We start from the raw sequence: 16,483 nt of genomic DNA, 5'->3' as shown, positions 1-16,483 counted from the left end.
CAGTCAGTTGATTGCCAAGCAATTTTTGAAATGGTTGTATGCAACCTATCCAAGGAGGGCATTCTTCCAGACTACTGACATCATGCAGCTGGTACTTTTAGATTTGCTACAAGGAAATGCTTCCCAAGCCCAACTCTCCCTCAGAAGTTCATCATTAAAACCTCACCATCATGTCTCATCTTGCTGTTGGGACATATGGGAACTTATGGTATTTTATTATGCCTTCTTCTACATTCCAGTAAAATCCAGTCTTGTTAGCGTGTGTAGATGCTGAAGAATGAGAGATACCATGCTGGCTTCTGAACTAAAACCCACATACTTTTGCATTAGTATGTTTCCATGCCTGAACTAATTACCCATGCTAGCAAGGTGAGGTGGCTTTTGGGACTCCTATGCCAGCTCACATGGGGCTTTCTTAGCATTGCACTGCATTCTGTGCCACAAATGTACCCTGGAGGTAATTCTGAAAATGACAGAAACTTTATTTCTAGATAAAATAATTGAGAAGAAGTCTCAGGAGGGAGTAACTGAGAGCAGAAGCCTCATAGTAGCATTTTTTACTAGATTTTGACTGAATAACTCCAGTTACACCAAAAGAGATTCGGCAGTTTAAGCCACATAGAAGACTTTCTTGTCAAGTGTGAATATCTCCTGTTCCTGTAAGATACAGCCCATAGAGTCCAGAGCCTGATGGTAAAGGATGAACACAGAACTCTTCAGAGAAGTTCTAGAAAGATTTACTGTTTTTTCTTACCTTTGGCTTTGGATTTCCTGCCACTTTGCATGTAAATGTGACTGGCATTCCCTCAAAGATTTTGTAGTGCTTCAGCTTTATCTCAAAATATGGTGACATACTGTTATCAATAGGTTCATCTCCATGTTGCACTTCATCATCTGATTCTTCCACTGGAGATCTCTCCAGCCTGTATTCAATTTCACTGATCAGCCTTTGCTCAAAGCTGGAGACTTTATATTCCTGTCAAATGAGAGGTAGACATTAATGTCCTGCTTCAACACATTGCTCAGGAAGATATGTTCTTAATGTTTGGATTTTTCTTATTTTACCAAATCTTCAACAAGCCATTAAGTTTTTACATATAAAAGGAAACTGTATCTTGTTGAAGAAAAACACTATAATCCATGTCTCCAATAGCTTCCCTATGAAACAATCGAGACATCTGGTATGAGGCAAAAACTGTATTTCATGTTGTCTTAAGGTCTAATTTATAAGGGGAAAGAAAGTCATTGGTTGCTTTCTTTCCATTAAAAAAAAAATCCTATAAGAATAAAAGTATTCTGAGGCAGTTCATAAAGACAAAAGGAACATACTAATATTTCCTTGAGGGTACAGACAGATTTAGGGTGGGTTTTGTTTCCAGATGGCTAGAAGACCATATGGTTCACATCTGCTATTTGCATAGAACTCCACCAGAGGCTGAACCAAAAGGATAAAATTATTTTGTTTACAGTTGCCTGTAAAAATGAGGACAAAAATAAGAGAAAATTGCAACAGTGGCAGTCCATGACAGTTGTTTCCCTTTGCTTCTGTTGCTATGATCCCCTTTGTGAGGGATCCTCCCTTAGAAACAAAATTTACCGTAACCGTATTGAAGATACAGCAAGAAGAGCAGAAAGGTTCATCGAGTGTAAAACACTCTGACTTGCTTGAATTTGTTGTGATTTACTGATAGACACTGTTATTTGCTTTCTTGAACTGTTACTTTGCAGAATTCCTGCTTGGAAACTTACTGATAAGAGTGATAATGTCAGACTGTAAAACAGCTCAGAAGCAGAAAAAAAGTATTAGTCAATGCTCTTCTCAGTCAGCAGAAATTCAGACATTCTTTCAAATTACTTTTGGCCATTGTCTCTGACTCTTGTTGTATTTAAGACAGAACATGCATCTCATGCAAAGTATCCTTTCACATCCCCATCCTCTGTTGCTGCCTCTGGTCTGAGATCAAGGTGACACATTTCTGTCATCGGTTACAGAACTAATCATAACCCTTGATAATCACAAAAAATGGAAGAGCAGAGGAATACACTGTAAACTGCAGATAGTTTTAAAATTTCTTTGTTTCCTGAAGTGCACCATAAAAGTAAATAATGAAGTATATGACACAGTTAGTATCAGGTCAGTGTATGTTATTGTTACAGCACAAAGACAGTGGAGCACACGATGATTGCTGTTAAACTGTCTACACTCCCACAGGCTTCTAGAACAACTTGAACATCCTCATAAATGGAATGCAGCCCAGTTCTCCACAGTTATTAATGCTAGATGACCTCTTGTTATTAACCAAGAACAGCAGAATGGAAAGGGAAAAGGAAAAAAAAACAGACAAAAAAACAAGACAGAAAAAGGTGAAAATGATAACCTTTTGAATATCCATGGGACTCACTACAGAAGACCCAACAGAGCCAGCTTCCTGCAAGGGTAGAAGAAAAGATCAAGAGGCAGAAAGAAGACCAAGAGATATCCATGACAGTTCCTCAGTTTTTATCAGGAGAACGTACTTGGTGCAGCACCATAAGCAAATGAATGCTACACATTTCTGAATAGCAGCTCTGGCATCTGAGCAATGGAGAGCGTGTACCTGGCCTTTCAAGCAGGCTTTCTGTTGTGGTTTTGGTCTGCACCCAAAAGTGCCTATTACACAAATAAAGAGAAGATGGTTTCAAGATAGGAGATGCATTTCTGCCTTCAGAGACTTAAAGGTCAGGACAGAACAGGATAAACGGAAGAGTTTAAAGCAGAAAGCAGACATTCGAGAAGTCTCAACCTTATGGAAAAACTGAGCAGTAGACATGTGATCCTCCAGTTTATTTCACTAATAGATAACATATGACTTCTGTAATCAATAACCATCCTATCTTGTGTATATTTGTTGTCTTATATAGGACTTTATTTTAATGACAATCGTAGTCAGTAAAAAAGAAAAGCTGAAAGGCATTTTTCCTGTGAAATTGTGGAGTTATGTGGCACCTGTATAGCTGGATCTTCTTCTGGTTCCTGTATATTGAAGACAGTTGCAGCGCTGTCTGCTCCCAGCAATCGACGAGCCATTTTTTCCTCATATGTTAATCTCTGAAAAAAAAATAAAAAGGAGATGAGGGGACAGGCAAAAGAAAGAAAAGATATTATTTCTCCAACCACAAAGCAGTACACAGTAAGCAATGCTTAAAGTAATGTTGATAAAAGAGAGCAGCAATATGTTTCTAACAGAAATTTTCTACCACAGTTTGTAATGCATTTTTTTAGTATTACAAGTGGCTCTTTTGGCTTAAGCAACCCTTACACTGACTCTGCCATTTGTTTCCATCCTCGTGCCAGGAACTTGGGTAGGAATGAGCAATAGGAACTGCTTAAATCACGGCCATCAGAAGAGGGCATATCAAATCATCCCAAATCTTATCCAGTCATTCTGCTCAGTTTTTACATTAGAATCACAAGGCAGAAAACACTGCCAAAAAATGATACTTCAATGTGTTGTCCAAAATACAGAAAAATGTATTCTTCAAGATTTTAAAATTTCTATTTATTCTTACTGTTTCAGAAATTTAGGAGACAGCTTATAAAAGACAATTTACACTGAGAAAACAAGTTCAAGGAAAATCTTAATGTATAAGTCAATTATTTCATTATTAGTTTTCTTCCTGCATTTACAAATGCATTTCAGACACTTTCCTACAAATCAACATTGCAAAAAAATGCAAGTTTGTGAAAGACAAATTCATTTCATGGTGAAACACCTCATTTAAGGAGAAAAATGAAAAATGAATGAAGAATGGAAATTGTAAACATTACATCTACTGCATGTATGCTTTTAAAAAAAATCTCATGTAATTTATTTTTGTCTTAATGTCATATTGCAGCTAAACCAGCAGGCTAAAACTCATGACAACTAGGTAGCAGTGTTGTCTCGGTTACAAGTGTCTAAGGAAATCATGACCTTTTCTTCACTTTCATTTCTTCTGCAGTCAATCCAAGTGCCCACTGCCATGATTACACGTACAGAATTTACCCAAGACAGGAATCTGCAAGGCAAAAGCCTCAAGGCAAGCACCAAACAGAGTTTATTTAGTTTAACCTCCCACATCATCTGATCACAGTTGGTCTCTTTTTTTTTTTACCTTGGGCCATGTGGGCATTCTCAGGACATTCCATACATTTACCCAGGCCAAACATCTCCCTCACTTTCCAAAACAGGCAGTGACAGTCATTCTCAGCCCGCTTCCTTGGAAAACAACAGGAACTAATACACTGTGGCAGTGATTTTGCTTAACTGCTACAGAAAACTGCCAAATGCTGTGCAGTCAATGGAGAAAGGTAACAGGAGCAGCAGACACTCTGAACATTCTCCCTACTTCACTCCATTGACCTTATTAAGAACCAAAATTGAGCAATGTTGATAGACAGTCTAACTCAATGGGCTTTCTTGAATTACACCCCACAGTTTACAGCTCAGACCTAGTAGCAAACTTAGTTAAATTCTGGGCATTGTCCTGAGAAACGTAAAATTCCACTTCCTTTCAAAGTGACACAAAGGGATACCAAGGTATTCAGATGTTAAAAAAATATTTTATTGACAAAAGAGGGGTGACAGTTTACATTTTTAAAATTACTTTCCTCTTAAAAAAAATTCCTGCTTCAAAGATAGTGTCTTAATAACTGTAAAAAACTCTTAGGGAAGTTGCTTCTCATCAACTCTAAGAAGGAAGAATTTGGCATTTTATCTTTCATATGTATCTTAACTGTATAAAAAGGAACAGAGCTCTTTGTGGCTGTGCATTTCCATTGCTTGATATGCTCATTTTACCTCATTTCTTGACTCCTCAAGCAGGTCATTAACCCTTGAGTCTGTAAGTTAGTACTATGGGTTATTTCTATTCTACTGGTGAAAATTCTATCAGTCAAAAGAAGCCCCCCAGCTGCAGAATCTAATGATACCCGATTCCTACTGGGTGGTTTTTCATAATGAACTGCCTTGTAGCTCCTCTGATGTCCAGTTACCACCTACTGCTTCTCCCATCATCTAATGGCTGGGCACAAGGTAGAATGAGCCTGGACTGAAACAGAGCTGTGCATGTTCATCCACTCAGTAATGAAAAGTCAAAAGCAAATGGCCCTTGAGGCTCAAAAAGTCATGGAGTGCAGACTGTGCAGGCTTCTTCTGCAAATTCACCATTTTGGTGACCTCCATTGCTTTGTTAAGTCCAAGTAAAGTTGCCAAAGAGGAGAAGGAATGATAGAACAAAACATACGCTATCATTCCTTTTGGAAATGCAGTTGTGAAAATCCAATTTAAAAATTATAAATATATAAAAAGCAATCTACAACAATTATTTTATATGCAGCATATCTCAGAAACCACCAGTGGTGCCCATTCTCACCCACTCCCATTCCCCAGGGTATTTATGTTTTTATACCGGTTGCCCGTTGTTCAAAAGGTCTTCTTTGAAGCGAAGTTTTCTCTCCAGATCCTGAATTACAGCATCTTTTGACCCTTGAATCTCTTCATCTGATGCTATCCTAGCAGTTCTGCCTGTTTTCTTGGGAAATCCTCTGCAAAACAGTATCAAAAAAAAATCATGAGCTTTCCTGAAGTAATTTGTATTTAGCAATGTATCTGGAATCCCTGCTATTAGTGAAGAAAACAACATTGTGTCTTTCAAACTAGAGGTCTGACGTCTTTCTTTCTACCATCCCTACTAACTCACACTACTGATTAAATGGTTACTTTAAGGACAAAGATGAAACTATCCTTTATTTGGGCCTTAGTTAAAATAGCCCTCAGGATTGCTTGGCAATGGCTGTAAACACCGTACACTCACAGATGAGCAATGGCAATAAAGCAAAATGAAAAGAAACATGAAAGAGAAAGCATGACTAGATAAGTGGAGATGGAAGATAAACTAGGTTCCTGTGAAGTACCAGAATGAAGATCAGGAAGATATAAGTCAAGGCAGTTAATTATTAATTTAATTTATTATTTATTAACTAATTCCTTGTAGAAACTTTGCAAAAACTGCATAACTTCATGTTTATACTTCATATCTCTGTGAACACATACCCATAAGGCAACATATAAATGCTGTTGCTCAAAGAAGAGCCATTCACAGCCTGGGTAACACTGGGAAAAAGAAAAGTCATCCTTGTGAAGCAGTTCTCAGCAGCAAGATTTCCCAGTGGAATAGCAATCATTTAGCAGTTCACATTCAGAGAGTTAATTTATTCCTCTTATCAGCCTACAGGATAGGATTGCACTTTCAGCAATTTTCACTCCCATATTCTTAAACAGTACAGGAAATTTTATTTTTCCTGACTGCACTAATTTTTAACACTTTTCAGAAATGTTATCACGGCTTTATTGCTGGAAATAGCCAACATTTTGGGTGGTTTCTACTGGAGATCAGCTGTTCTTAACACAGTTGTGAAGAAAACAGCATTGCTATCATATTTAAAACTTGTAGCACACCCCATTTCTGCACTGATAATAGACAAACTCAGATGACAGAGATAGAAAAAAAAAAAATCAGTCTAGCATGTAATGGGCAAATTTATTTCCAATACCCAACTTAATAATTTAATTACCAGTGCCAAAATTCTAAACAAGAATCATACATAGATAACAAATTTTCTTGGATAATATTCAATTCTATGTTTCTATGGTTAGAGAGACTTCATTCTTCAGCAAGTGCTTTCAATGGTAATTTCTAGCATTAGAAAAAATGAAAAGACACACATATACTGTCAAAAACCAAAAAGGAATTAAGTTAATAGATGCAGAAGACAATAGTTGAAAACATTCCTAACTAAAACATTTCATATTCTATTGCTGTAACTAAATGTAAAATGTGAAAACAGTGAAATTCTTGTAAAAAGGACTGCATTTTTACATTAAATCACAGCAGAAGAGCAGACATTTGCCTAATTTCACAAAGAGGCAGAGAACTACATCCTTGGCCCTAGAAATATTCATCTGTTAGCTGGTGACCACCAAGTAGAATAATTCCCTCAGCTTTCAGCTGGGGGTCTTCTCAGTCACAAATACGAAAGCAAGTCTCCTCCACTCTGTTTTGGGGAAGAGATAGGAAAACTGTCCCATCTTCAGGGACACAAGAGAATGTTAAGAGGCAGGGATCAGGTCTCTTCAAGAAAAAGATGCCTCAATAACTCCAGAAATTAGGTACAGTAAATGTAAAGGAAAACATGGAAAGAAAATGGACAGGAGAGAGTGGGAAGAGTGGATGAGAAGGGAATGTCACTCAGGAAGGCTTGAGATCTGCTGGAAGGCTAGTGGGCAGGTGCCATCTGCTTCTTCCCTTACAGCCCTTCCCTTCACCTCCCAGCCCTTAATCACCTAGGCCAGCATTGCCATGAAACCAAATTTTGTCACTTTTTAGGCTACCCCCCGCTAAAAAAATTAAAAATCCCCAAACAAACAACAACAACACCCAAACAAAACAAAATAAAACCCAACCCAAAAATCAGCCAACTTCAAGGCAGCAAATTTCAAGTTTGGCTTCACCTTTGGCTTCATCTGTGCCAGCTTTTAATGGAGACATGCATCCTCCCTTGAAAATTCCAAGTGATACATTAAGAAACAGCTTTTATTTCTCATTCTCACTAATTTGATACTTGACTAATAAACAGAGTTTTACCAGAAAAAGGCCTGCTTATGCCTGGGACTCTCTCAATAGGCTGTGAAGGTGAAATGTACAGTTAACAGTGTATGAAAAAAGGAACGTCCTATGTGCTTGGGAGTGGATTTCAAGTAAAGGATTTTCTGAAGCACTATTGATTATGCCTGAAAACAAAAAACCCTAAGCAAATACACACATTTTTCACAGAGAAATGAGTACCCAGAGAATTTAAAGTTTGTAAGTTCAACATCCACACTATACACAGAAAAACAATATCATAGTCCATTTCTAAACAATGTCAGATAATAAGAAAAGAAAAATTATATCATGTCAAACCTCATGTCTATCTCTCTGTCAGGCTGAAGGGCATGCAAATAGGCAACAAGAAGTAGCTTTAATACACTTCAGTTTATGGTTTCTGAGTTAGCCTGCAGGAGCTGCTGTAAGTTCCCTAGTAAATGAGGGAAACAGAGCCTGGCTGAAGTTTCTATGATATGGCTGCATAAAGCTATTCAGTCTGAATATTCAGCTATTCAGATATAACCAGTGATTTCTTTTTCTACCAAACTAAAATAATATAGTCCAATGAAGCATTTCCAAGAGCTCTGTATACCAATTTGAGCACTTAGGATTTCAGCCTTAATTGGAAAAGTGAAATGGAGAAACACATTTCTCAAATTGGCTGACACTTAATTTGCAGAGGCTGTAATTAATTTGCAGGTAACAAATGCCACTTACAATAATCTTCATGATTTGTCTAGAGGTATTCTAATGATGAAACTCAGGAAAATGTTTAAAGCATGATAGCAATGCTAATGGAAAATTAGCCTTAACATGTTAAGCATCTCTTGAGAATCTATGAGATGAAAACTTGGAAAATAGCACTATTATTTCAAAAGAGACAGAAATATATTTCCAGAGCATGGCAGCATAAGACATGAAATGGAGCTGTTTCCTGTATTCTTGCTCTTAGACACTGAATCCAGTTTTACCACTGCATTTCAAGAAAAATACAGCAAACTGGAAAGTTTTAGAACAAGAAAACTACCCAGTGGTTTTAAAAGCACAGCTTTTGTGACAAACTATGTCACACACAGAGAGGCGAAAATTCTTGTTTCTTTCCTCAGGAATTTAGGAGAATGAAGAGAGACAGGCAAATCAAATGAAATGTCAGAAATCAGACTACAGCTGACATCAGAAAAAAGCTGGTATTTAATCATTCTTCATGTCCATTGAGGATGATAAGTCACAATAATTTGAAGAAGAACAGGCCTAGCTTAGACACAAACAATGTAGAACTCTCCTTCCTCCACCCTACAACAGTGACATTTAAACACTGGAGCAAGTTAGGTAGCAAAGCTACATAGGAATTTTATTTAAGAACAAGGTATGCAAATATGACAACAATGGCCTGGGGATCCTGGGGAACTTTTAATAGGAGAGGCAGAGTCCTTAACAACCTCCCAGATCTCTGGTTTTGTGTCAGATGATCCTGAGCTCTGCACAGTCCATGTGGAAGTGTCACCCACGACCTAGTCAAGGCAACTTGCCTGAAAAGTAGATCATCGTGCCTTTATTAAGTATTTAAGCAAGGAAGCAGTTGGTTTAAAAATTTAACTATAAAAGTGAGCACCAGTCAAAATTTTTTAAATACCTTTGGAGAGAGTCTCTCTTCCACTTTTGGTACTATTTTAAACTGGGACAAAAAACTCCAAGCAGTGCATAAGGAAACACAGCTCTTCCTGCAGATGCTCTGTTTCCACCCCCTCTTCAGAATCTCTTTCTCTAAATATATACACTTTAAAAACTGTCCAAATAGATACATGTCTCCATATATATATATATATATATATACACACACACACATACATACCCCACAGCAAGTTAACTCTTAAGACATACATTCTTGGGATGAATTTCAAAATGTCTACAAAGCAATGATAAAAAATAGAAGGACTTTAGTAAATCTGTCTTCCAAAGCATAGATCCTTTCAGCCTGAGTAATGGTTTACATGGCAAGACAGCCTGGCAGCAAACTTTCTTCAGCTTCTTTTGCAAATATTTTCCACCATCCTTACATGCCCTTATCTGGATGCATTTAGCTCCAAAGATTTGGGTCCTCAGTGAGGCATTGGCTTTCTTTCTGTCTTTTCTCAGGGATAATATCAAACAAAAAAATCTCCCAATTCATTTATGTATTCGTATGTTCATTCTTTGCCCAAGGCAAATTTCAGATTTGCTGCTTTAATCTAGCAAGAGATTGCATATTTCAGGCTATTGACAGCATCAGTCTTGAGCACATAACCATCACCACAAGTGTGCAGAGAAATGAACAGCCTTGGGAAGTAGGCTGCCACTCATATGGATTTTAAGCACCTCTGACATACAGATCACCTAAGTCAGTGGGGGCTTGAATCCAGGTATAGATAAAACCACAAATGTCTGAATTCTTTGGTCAGAAAGGGTGCAATGAAATTGCCAAAACTGTCATCTTAATTCACACTGAGATTTTTGACAGCAAAGATTTTTGCAGCCTTGACTTGGCTCTCCTTAGTTTTGAATATTTGCCCTGACATTTGTTTAGAATGAAAGCCAAACCAGCAGTACTTTTTATGTTTTAATTACACGGAGTGCATGCTGGATGCAATTCTCTCTTTTCCTACGTACCTTTTACAGTGTAAACAAGGGCAACAGGCTGGCTGTTGTTATCCTTCCAAGAACAAATTCCTGTTTGCAGCCAATATGGCTTAGTTTCACAGAAATCCAAATTAATTCTCTGGTAGTGAGGTAATGAACAGTAACTTGATTTTTTTTTCCTTTAAAACTAAAGCCTTCCAAAAATACAGCTAATTCCTGCTCACTTCACACATTTTTCACTTACTGTAAAAGCAAAGTTACTACAAGCACTGTAACAGGTCACAAACTTTGAAGCTGCAGCTGTATAATAAAATTTAGTCTGATCTTGTCATACATGCTGTGGAGACCAGGAGCTTCAGCTCTGTCCAGTAATGTGATGTTACATGCATCTGAATTAAGGGAATGCCTGAAGAACAGACCTGACTAAGGATGACTTCCAGAAAATGGAACAAATGTAACAAAAGTTCAATTATTTCTACCATGCAATGTTCTGAAACTGTGGTTGAAGAAAATAAATCATGTCTCAGCATTGGATATGTTAAGACAGAAATGAACAATATAAATTTCTGAACATCTTTGATCCCTCTTAATGTTTAGATAAAAAAGAGTACAACTCACCTACAAAGTGCATGACTGCTACCATTTTTTTTTCTCTAAAGCTTATGTTTAAAAATGCATTTTTACTCATGAAAAGAAGAATTACTACTTTTTCATTCCCCTGTTCAGTTCCTTCCCCTCCTGAGCAAGCTACCTCTCTGCCTCATGCTGCACTGGTTACTGTAACTACGTAAGCACCATTTGCCTTTCAAAAGATGTGCATGTATTTCGATATCAAATAAAAAATCAAATGCCTATTTTGTAATCTAAATTTTTTCTGATTGTTACCAGCAGTATGCTGGAACTGATGGCCAAGAAGAAATAATTAAAGCACCAACTGCTCCTGAATGTAGAAAAGGTGGGCACAATCCTCATAGTCCTGAAATATTTAGAACAGGCAACTACGAGAAGCATGTGAAGAAAAAGCTAAACTGGACTGGGAAAAGGTGTCATATCCCAAATATCAACTAATTCCAGTTGATGTGGTGTTACTGGTTAAGGTATCCACAACTATCAAGCACTGTACCTGGCTTTCACATTCACAGATGTTTTTGTGGCATTCAGATCTGTTTGAAATAAAGAAGTAATAAAATTAAGTCCCCTGAAAAGAAAAACCTGCAGACCAAAACAAGCATCAAAGCCATGCTGTGAACAGCCTCTCTGTCTTTTCAACAGGGAAATACATGTACTAATTCTCTTAGGTAAGTTCACTGCCATCTTCAATATTCTTAAGTAGCTGCAAATACAATTTTGAAAAAGAACTGGATAATACATATCTTGAAAATTAATACTTTCAGATGCAATGATTGTCAGGATACTGTTACTTGGCTAATGTCTGTGTCTCCATGTTACATCCTTGAGCTCTACTTTTGCACAGCTTTAACTGATTAGATCTGGGGCACAACCTGGATTTCTAAGTTCAAGTGCAACAAACATGCATTCATCATATCTCAGAAAAGCTGATATGGATGTATTTTATGATAAGCATGTGCAAAAACAAAGCCCCAGTATGAGCTGTTTCTTAGCACAACCAACAAGAATTGGTCTGATATCACAGCTAAACCCCTCATGTGTTGGTATTACAGCCACAAGTAGAATCCAACTGATGGGAAAAGAAAACTTTCAACAAAACTTAAACAAAAATTGTTTAATGGGCAGGAGCAATAGCTTAACAAAATTGGAGGCTGAGAATGAATGCAAACCCTATATTTTCTGGAATTTTTCCAGTCACAGCAATATTTGCCTTTAGATATGTTTTCCCAATAGGTTATCTGGAAATACCTCCAGGTATGACTGAATAGGCAGCAAAGAGAGATGAAGTCTCTCTCTCTCAGAAGCAAGGAAACACCCTGACCTGTCTTCTCTGTTTGATACTGGAGTTCTTAATCAAGGTACTTCCTCCTACATATCATGATTTTCACATCAGTCATGCTGTAGATAACCTCCATTTTTCAAAAGTTGTGACAAGCATAACTTACAGAAACAGGAAAAGTTTAAGTCCCATCTACATAAGAGAACAATGCAGTTTACTCTAAAATGAAAGCTGGCTTTTGTGCTGGGAGAGTGTTGAATGCTGTAAGATAATAAGATAGAGAATTGTATTTTTCCTGAGAGTGGTCACCATCATTGCCAGTTGACTAAAGGAACCTGACGATTACTAAAATATTTCTTTCAACTCCATTTGAGACAGAAGGCAATGGACAAATCACAGTACACAGCTGCAAGAGCAGACCAGCAGCTCTGATTCAAAGGGGAAAAAAGTGCAATCCCTTTCTAATATTGCTTTTCTCATGATTCCCACATAATCTCCTTTATGATTTGGATTTAATGTTCTAAAGGTCACTGAGATAGCAGTTAAATTTTGTGCAGAATGATAAAAGCAGCTTATTTAATTACCTTCTACAAGGTAATTTGGAATGTCTTGCATTCAAATAATGCTTTCTTTTCCATTTTCCATCCTTTTCCAGAAAATAGTAACTCATAATTCATGTTCTTTCACCAATTCTGTACAGTCATATTTTTTTCCTGTTTTTAACTAAGGTAGTATTATTGAAGGTATCTAATTTAAGAAAAGGTCTGTTTTAAGGAAAATCATTAATTTTTAAAGTTGCCTTCAGAAGGATATATGTATAGCTAACAATATATATTTTTTACACTTAGAAAGAGATCCCATTTTTTCAGGTTGGATAATTTCACACCCTTTAGTGGCAGGTGTTATACATTTTAAAATCAAATATTCACTAAATAAATAGTCAACAAATACGTCTCACGGGATTACTTGTGCTTTCACAAATGCTCATGTAAACATGTAATGTATGTGCTTAGCTAGAACTTTTAGGTATACTTATCTCTGTTCCTTCACATGTAACTTTTTGATTTCTTTTCTAGGAAGAGCAAAGATCAGTTTCTAGCTTCTACAAACTTAACTGTGAAATAACCCCCCTCAGTTGCATGTTTCTGCCACATTAACTCTCTTCCCTGAAAGTGTTTTGTAACCAAAATCTAATCTGAATACAACAGATCCACCCACCCTGGAGTTTTCTTTAGGTAAAGAGGGAAAGAACTGAGATTTTTAAGAACAGTGTTCCACCAACTTACTCCAGCCAAGTTTTACCTCAGAAATTACTGACAAGTGCTCATAATTCCCTTAAGTACTTAGTTATCCATGCAGTTCCACTAGCACTTCTCTTCTGCTTAATAACACAATGCTCTAGCAAGACACAAAGTCTACCAAATCTATTCCATTAATAAAAAAGGTTATTGCCAAAGCTTGCTCAACTAACACCACCACAGCCACAGCTTGAAAATACTGGTCACTATAAAAAGTCTAGACCTTACTGGAAAATTGAGATATAATTTATTCAAGGGAAACCCTCACCATATTGTTGCAAATAAATGCTTAAAATATTTAAAGATTAATTAGTAGGTATTAATGTCCAAATAAAATGTAGTAAATTCACAAGTAGGTATTCCCATAATACACGCAAGACTGAAAGACCACATGCTATTAAAAAAAAATTCCAAAATAACCAAACCACAAAAAACTTCATTCCAAACAAATTAACAATTCCCACTGCAATGCTTCCAAATCCATCCAAATTTAACTGGAAAGAATATTCATTGGTTCAAACTGGTTTAGCTAATGCAGTCACTTCCACAGAATCTCAGGGTTCAAAACCAAGGAAAATGTTGAAACATTAGCATGGTATTTACTGTTCATGGTCCCACAGGACACAGGAATTGAAGAGAGCATTAGAAATGTTCTTACAGAATTACAGACTATTCTGAGTTGGAGTAACTCAGAGAAAAACTGAATTCAACTCCTGGCCCCACACAGGACACCCCAAGAGTTACACTGTGTGCTAGAGAGCATTGTCCAAACACTCCTTGAACCCTGTGAGGCTGCTGCTGTAATCACTTCTCTGGGGAGCCTGTCTGAGTGCCCAAATATCCAACCTAAACCTGCCCTGACTCAGCATCAGACCATTCCCTCAGGTCCTGTCACTGGCCATGACAGAGGAGAGATCAGTGCCTGCACCTACTCTTCCCTCATGAGAAAGTAACTGCAATGAGGTCTCCCTTCAGTCTCCTTTTCCCCAGGCTGAACAGACCAAGCCATTCCCCACACAGCCCCCCCTCAAGGCCCTTCACCATCTTCATTGCCCTCCTCTTGACCCTCTGTAATGGCTGAATGTCTTTTGTGTACTGGGGTGTCCAAAACAGCACACAGGACTTGAGGTGAGGCCACCCGAGTGCAGAGCAGAGCAGGACCATCCCCTCCCTTGCCTGGCTGGGGATGGTGTGCCTGATGCCCACCAGGGCACGGCTGGCCCTCCTGGCTGCCAGGGCACAATGACTTTCCGTCAAGCAGGACTCCCAGTCCCATTCCAAACAGCTGCTCTCAAGCCTCTCATCCCCCAGTCCTCTTGTATAGCCAGGGCTGCCCTGTCCCAGGAGCAAAATCTAGCACTTGCCTTCATTAAACTTCATACTGGGGGTGACTGCTCAACCCTCTAACTTGTCAAGATCTCTCTGTAGGGTCTCTTTGCTCTCAAGGTAGTTGACAGTTCCCCCCAGTTTAATATCACCAGCAAATTTACTTAGTATTCCTTTGAGTTTTGCATCTAAATCATTTATGAAGAGCACTGGCCCTACAGTAGAGAGCCATGTGGAACTCCACTGGTGACTCTTTGCCAGCCTGATGTAACTCTATTTACTGGAATTCTTTGTGCTGGACCCATGAGCCAGCTGAGCACCCACCATATGATGTGCTGATCCAGCTGAATGCTGGACATGTTGTCCAGAAGGACACCATGAAAGACTGCCAGAGTCCAAAGAGATTACATGAACAGGCTTCCTTTGCTCAGCTAGGTGGGTTACCTTGTCATAAATGGAAATTAAGCTAGCCAAACAGGGCTTTTTCCTGATGAACCCATTCTGGCTAATGACTGCATTATCCTTCAGGTGTTTTTCAATAACTCCAAGAGTAATCTTCTCCATAAGTCTACCAGGCACTGAAATGAGACTGACAGACCTGTAGTTTCCCTCGTGCTGTTCTTGAAAACTGGGACAACGTTAGCCAGCATCGAGTCAAGTGGCACCTCTCCAGATTCCCAAAACAGTTCAAAAAGTCATGGAGAGGAGTCTTGTAATGACATCAGCCAGCTCTTTGAGGATTCTTGGATGAATCCCATCAGGCCCCATAGACTTACAGGGATCCAGCTGGAGCAGTGGTTCCCACACAAGTTCAGAGCTGACTCTGAGTTTATAATTCTCAGAATCCTCGTCTTTCAGCTTAGGGCACTGGGACCCCCATAGTCCATGACTGGTGCTGAAGACTGAAGAGAGCATTAACCAGCTCCGCCTTGTCTATGTCCCTGTTCGTATGGTGAACACCCTCATAATTTAACAAGTCACTGGTTTTTTTGACTGCCTTTTGCAACAAGCATATTTTTAAAAGTTCTTTTTATTGTGCTACACAGTACTGGCTGGCTTCAGCTCTAACTGAGCTTTTGCCTCACAATTTTCTCCCCATGGAGACAACCAGCATCTCTGTAGTCCTCCCATGTCACCTTGCTTCTGCTGGTCAAACATTTACCTTTTTTTGCATTACCTCTAGAAGAAGATCCCTGCCTAGCCAAGTTGGCCTTCTGCCTTGCCTGCTTTTCCAACATTTTGTAATTGCCTGCTCCTGTGCCCATAGGAGGTAGTGCTTAAAAAGTCACTAGCATTGATGTTCACCAGCATCATCAAAAACATTTTCCCAGGGGACCTTACTCATTAGTTCCCTAAGCAGTCTGAAGTTTTAAATCCAATTGCTTTGTGGTAGCTGTGGCCAAGACAACCACCAATTTCCACTTCAGTCATAAGATTCTTTCTGTTAATGAGCAGCAGATCAAGGAGGACACCTTACTGAGCTGGCTCTCTTAGTGTCTGCACCACGTAGAGATCATGTCTAGGAACCTCCTGGACCCACTTGTATTAGCTGTATGGTATTCTCAGTTAACATTTGCCAAGTTGAAGTCCCTATAAGGATAAGAGTGGTTAACTTAGAGATATTCCTTAGTTCCTTAAAGAATAACTCATCAGCATCACCATTCTG

At 38.5% G+C, this 16,483-nt stretch overlaps 1 protein-coding gene across 2 annotated transcripts in view; it reads right to left on the bottom strand.

The window, feature by feature from the left end:
- Window positions 1-16,483, bottom strand: part of PALLD (palladin, cytoskeletal associated protein) — a 145,827-nt gene that overhangs the window by 19,302 nt on the left and 110,042 nt on the right. For both annotated transcript variants that reach the window (XM_059844496.1, XM_059844497.1), the window contains 3 exons: window positions 5,431-5,566; window positions 2,987-3,088; window positions 755-976 (listed from right to left, as the gene is read on the bottom strand). In XM_059844496.1, the coding sequence (XP_059700479.1) occupies window positions 755-976; window positions 2,987-3,088; window positions 5,431-5,566 (460 nt within the window). The remainder of the gene's footprint in view (window positions 1-754; window positions 977-2,986; window positions 3,089-5,430; window positions 5,567-16,483) is intronic.

Source organism: Haemorhous mexicanus, chromosome 4 (genome assembly GCF_027477595.1).
Source record: "Haemorhous mexicanus isolate bHaeMex1 chromosome 4, bHaeMex1.pri, whole genome shotgun sequence".
In the NCBI taxonomy this organism is placed as follows: Eukaryota; Metazoa; Chordata; class Aves; order Passeriformes; family Fringillidae; genus Haemorhous; species Haemorhous mexicanus.
This window is presented reverse-complemented; position numbering and strand designations above follow the sequence as displayed.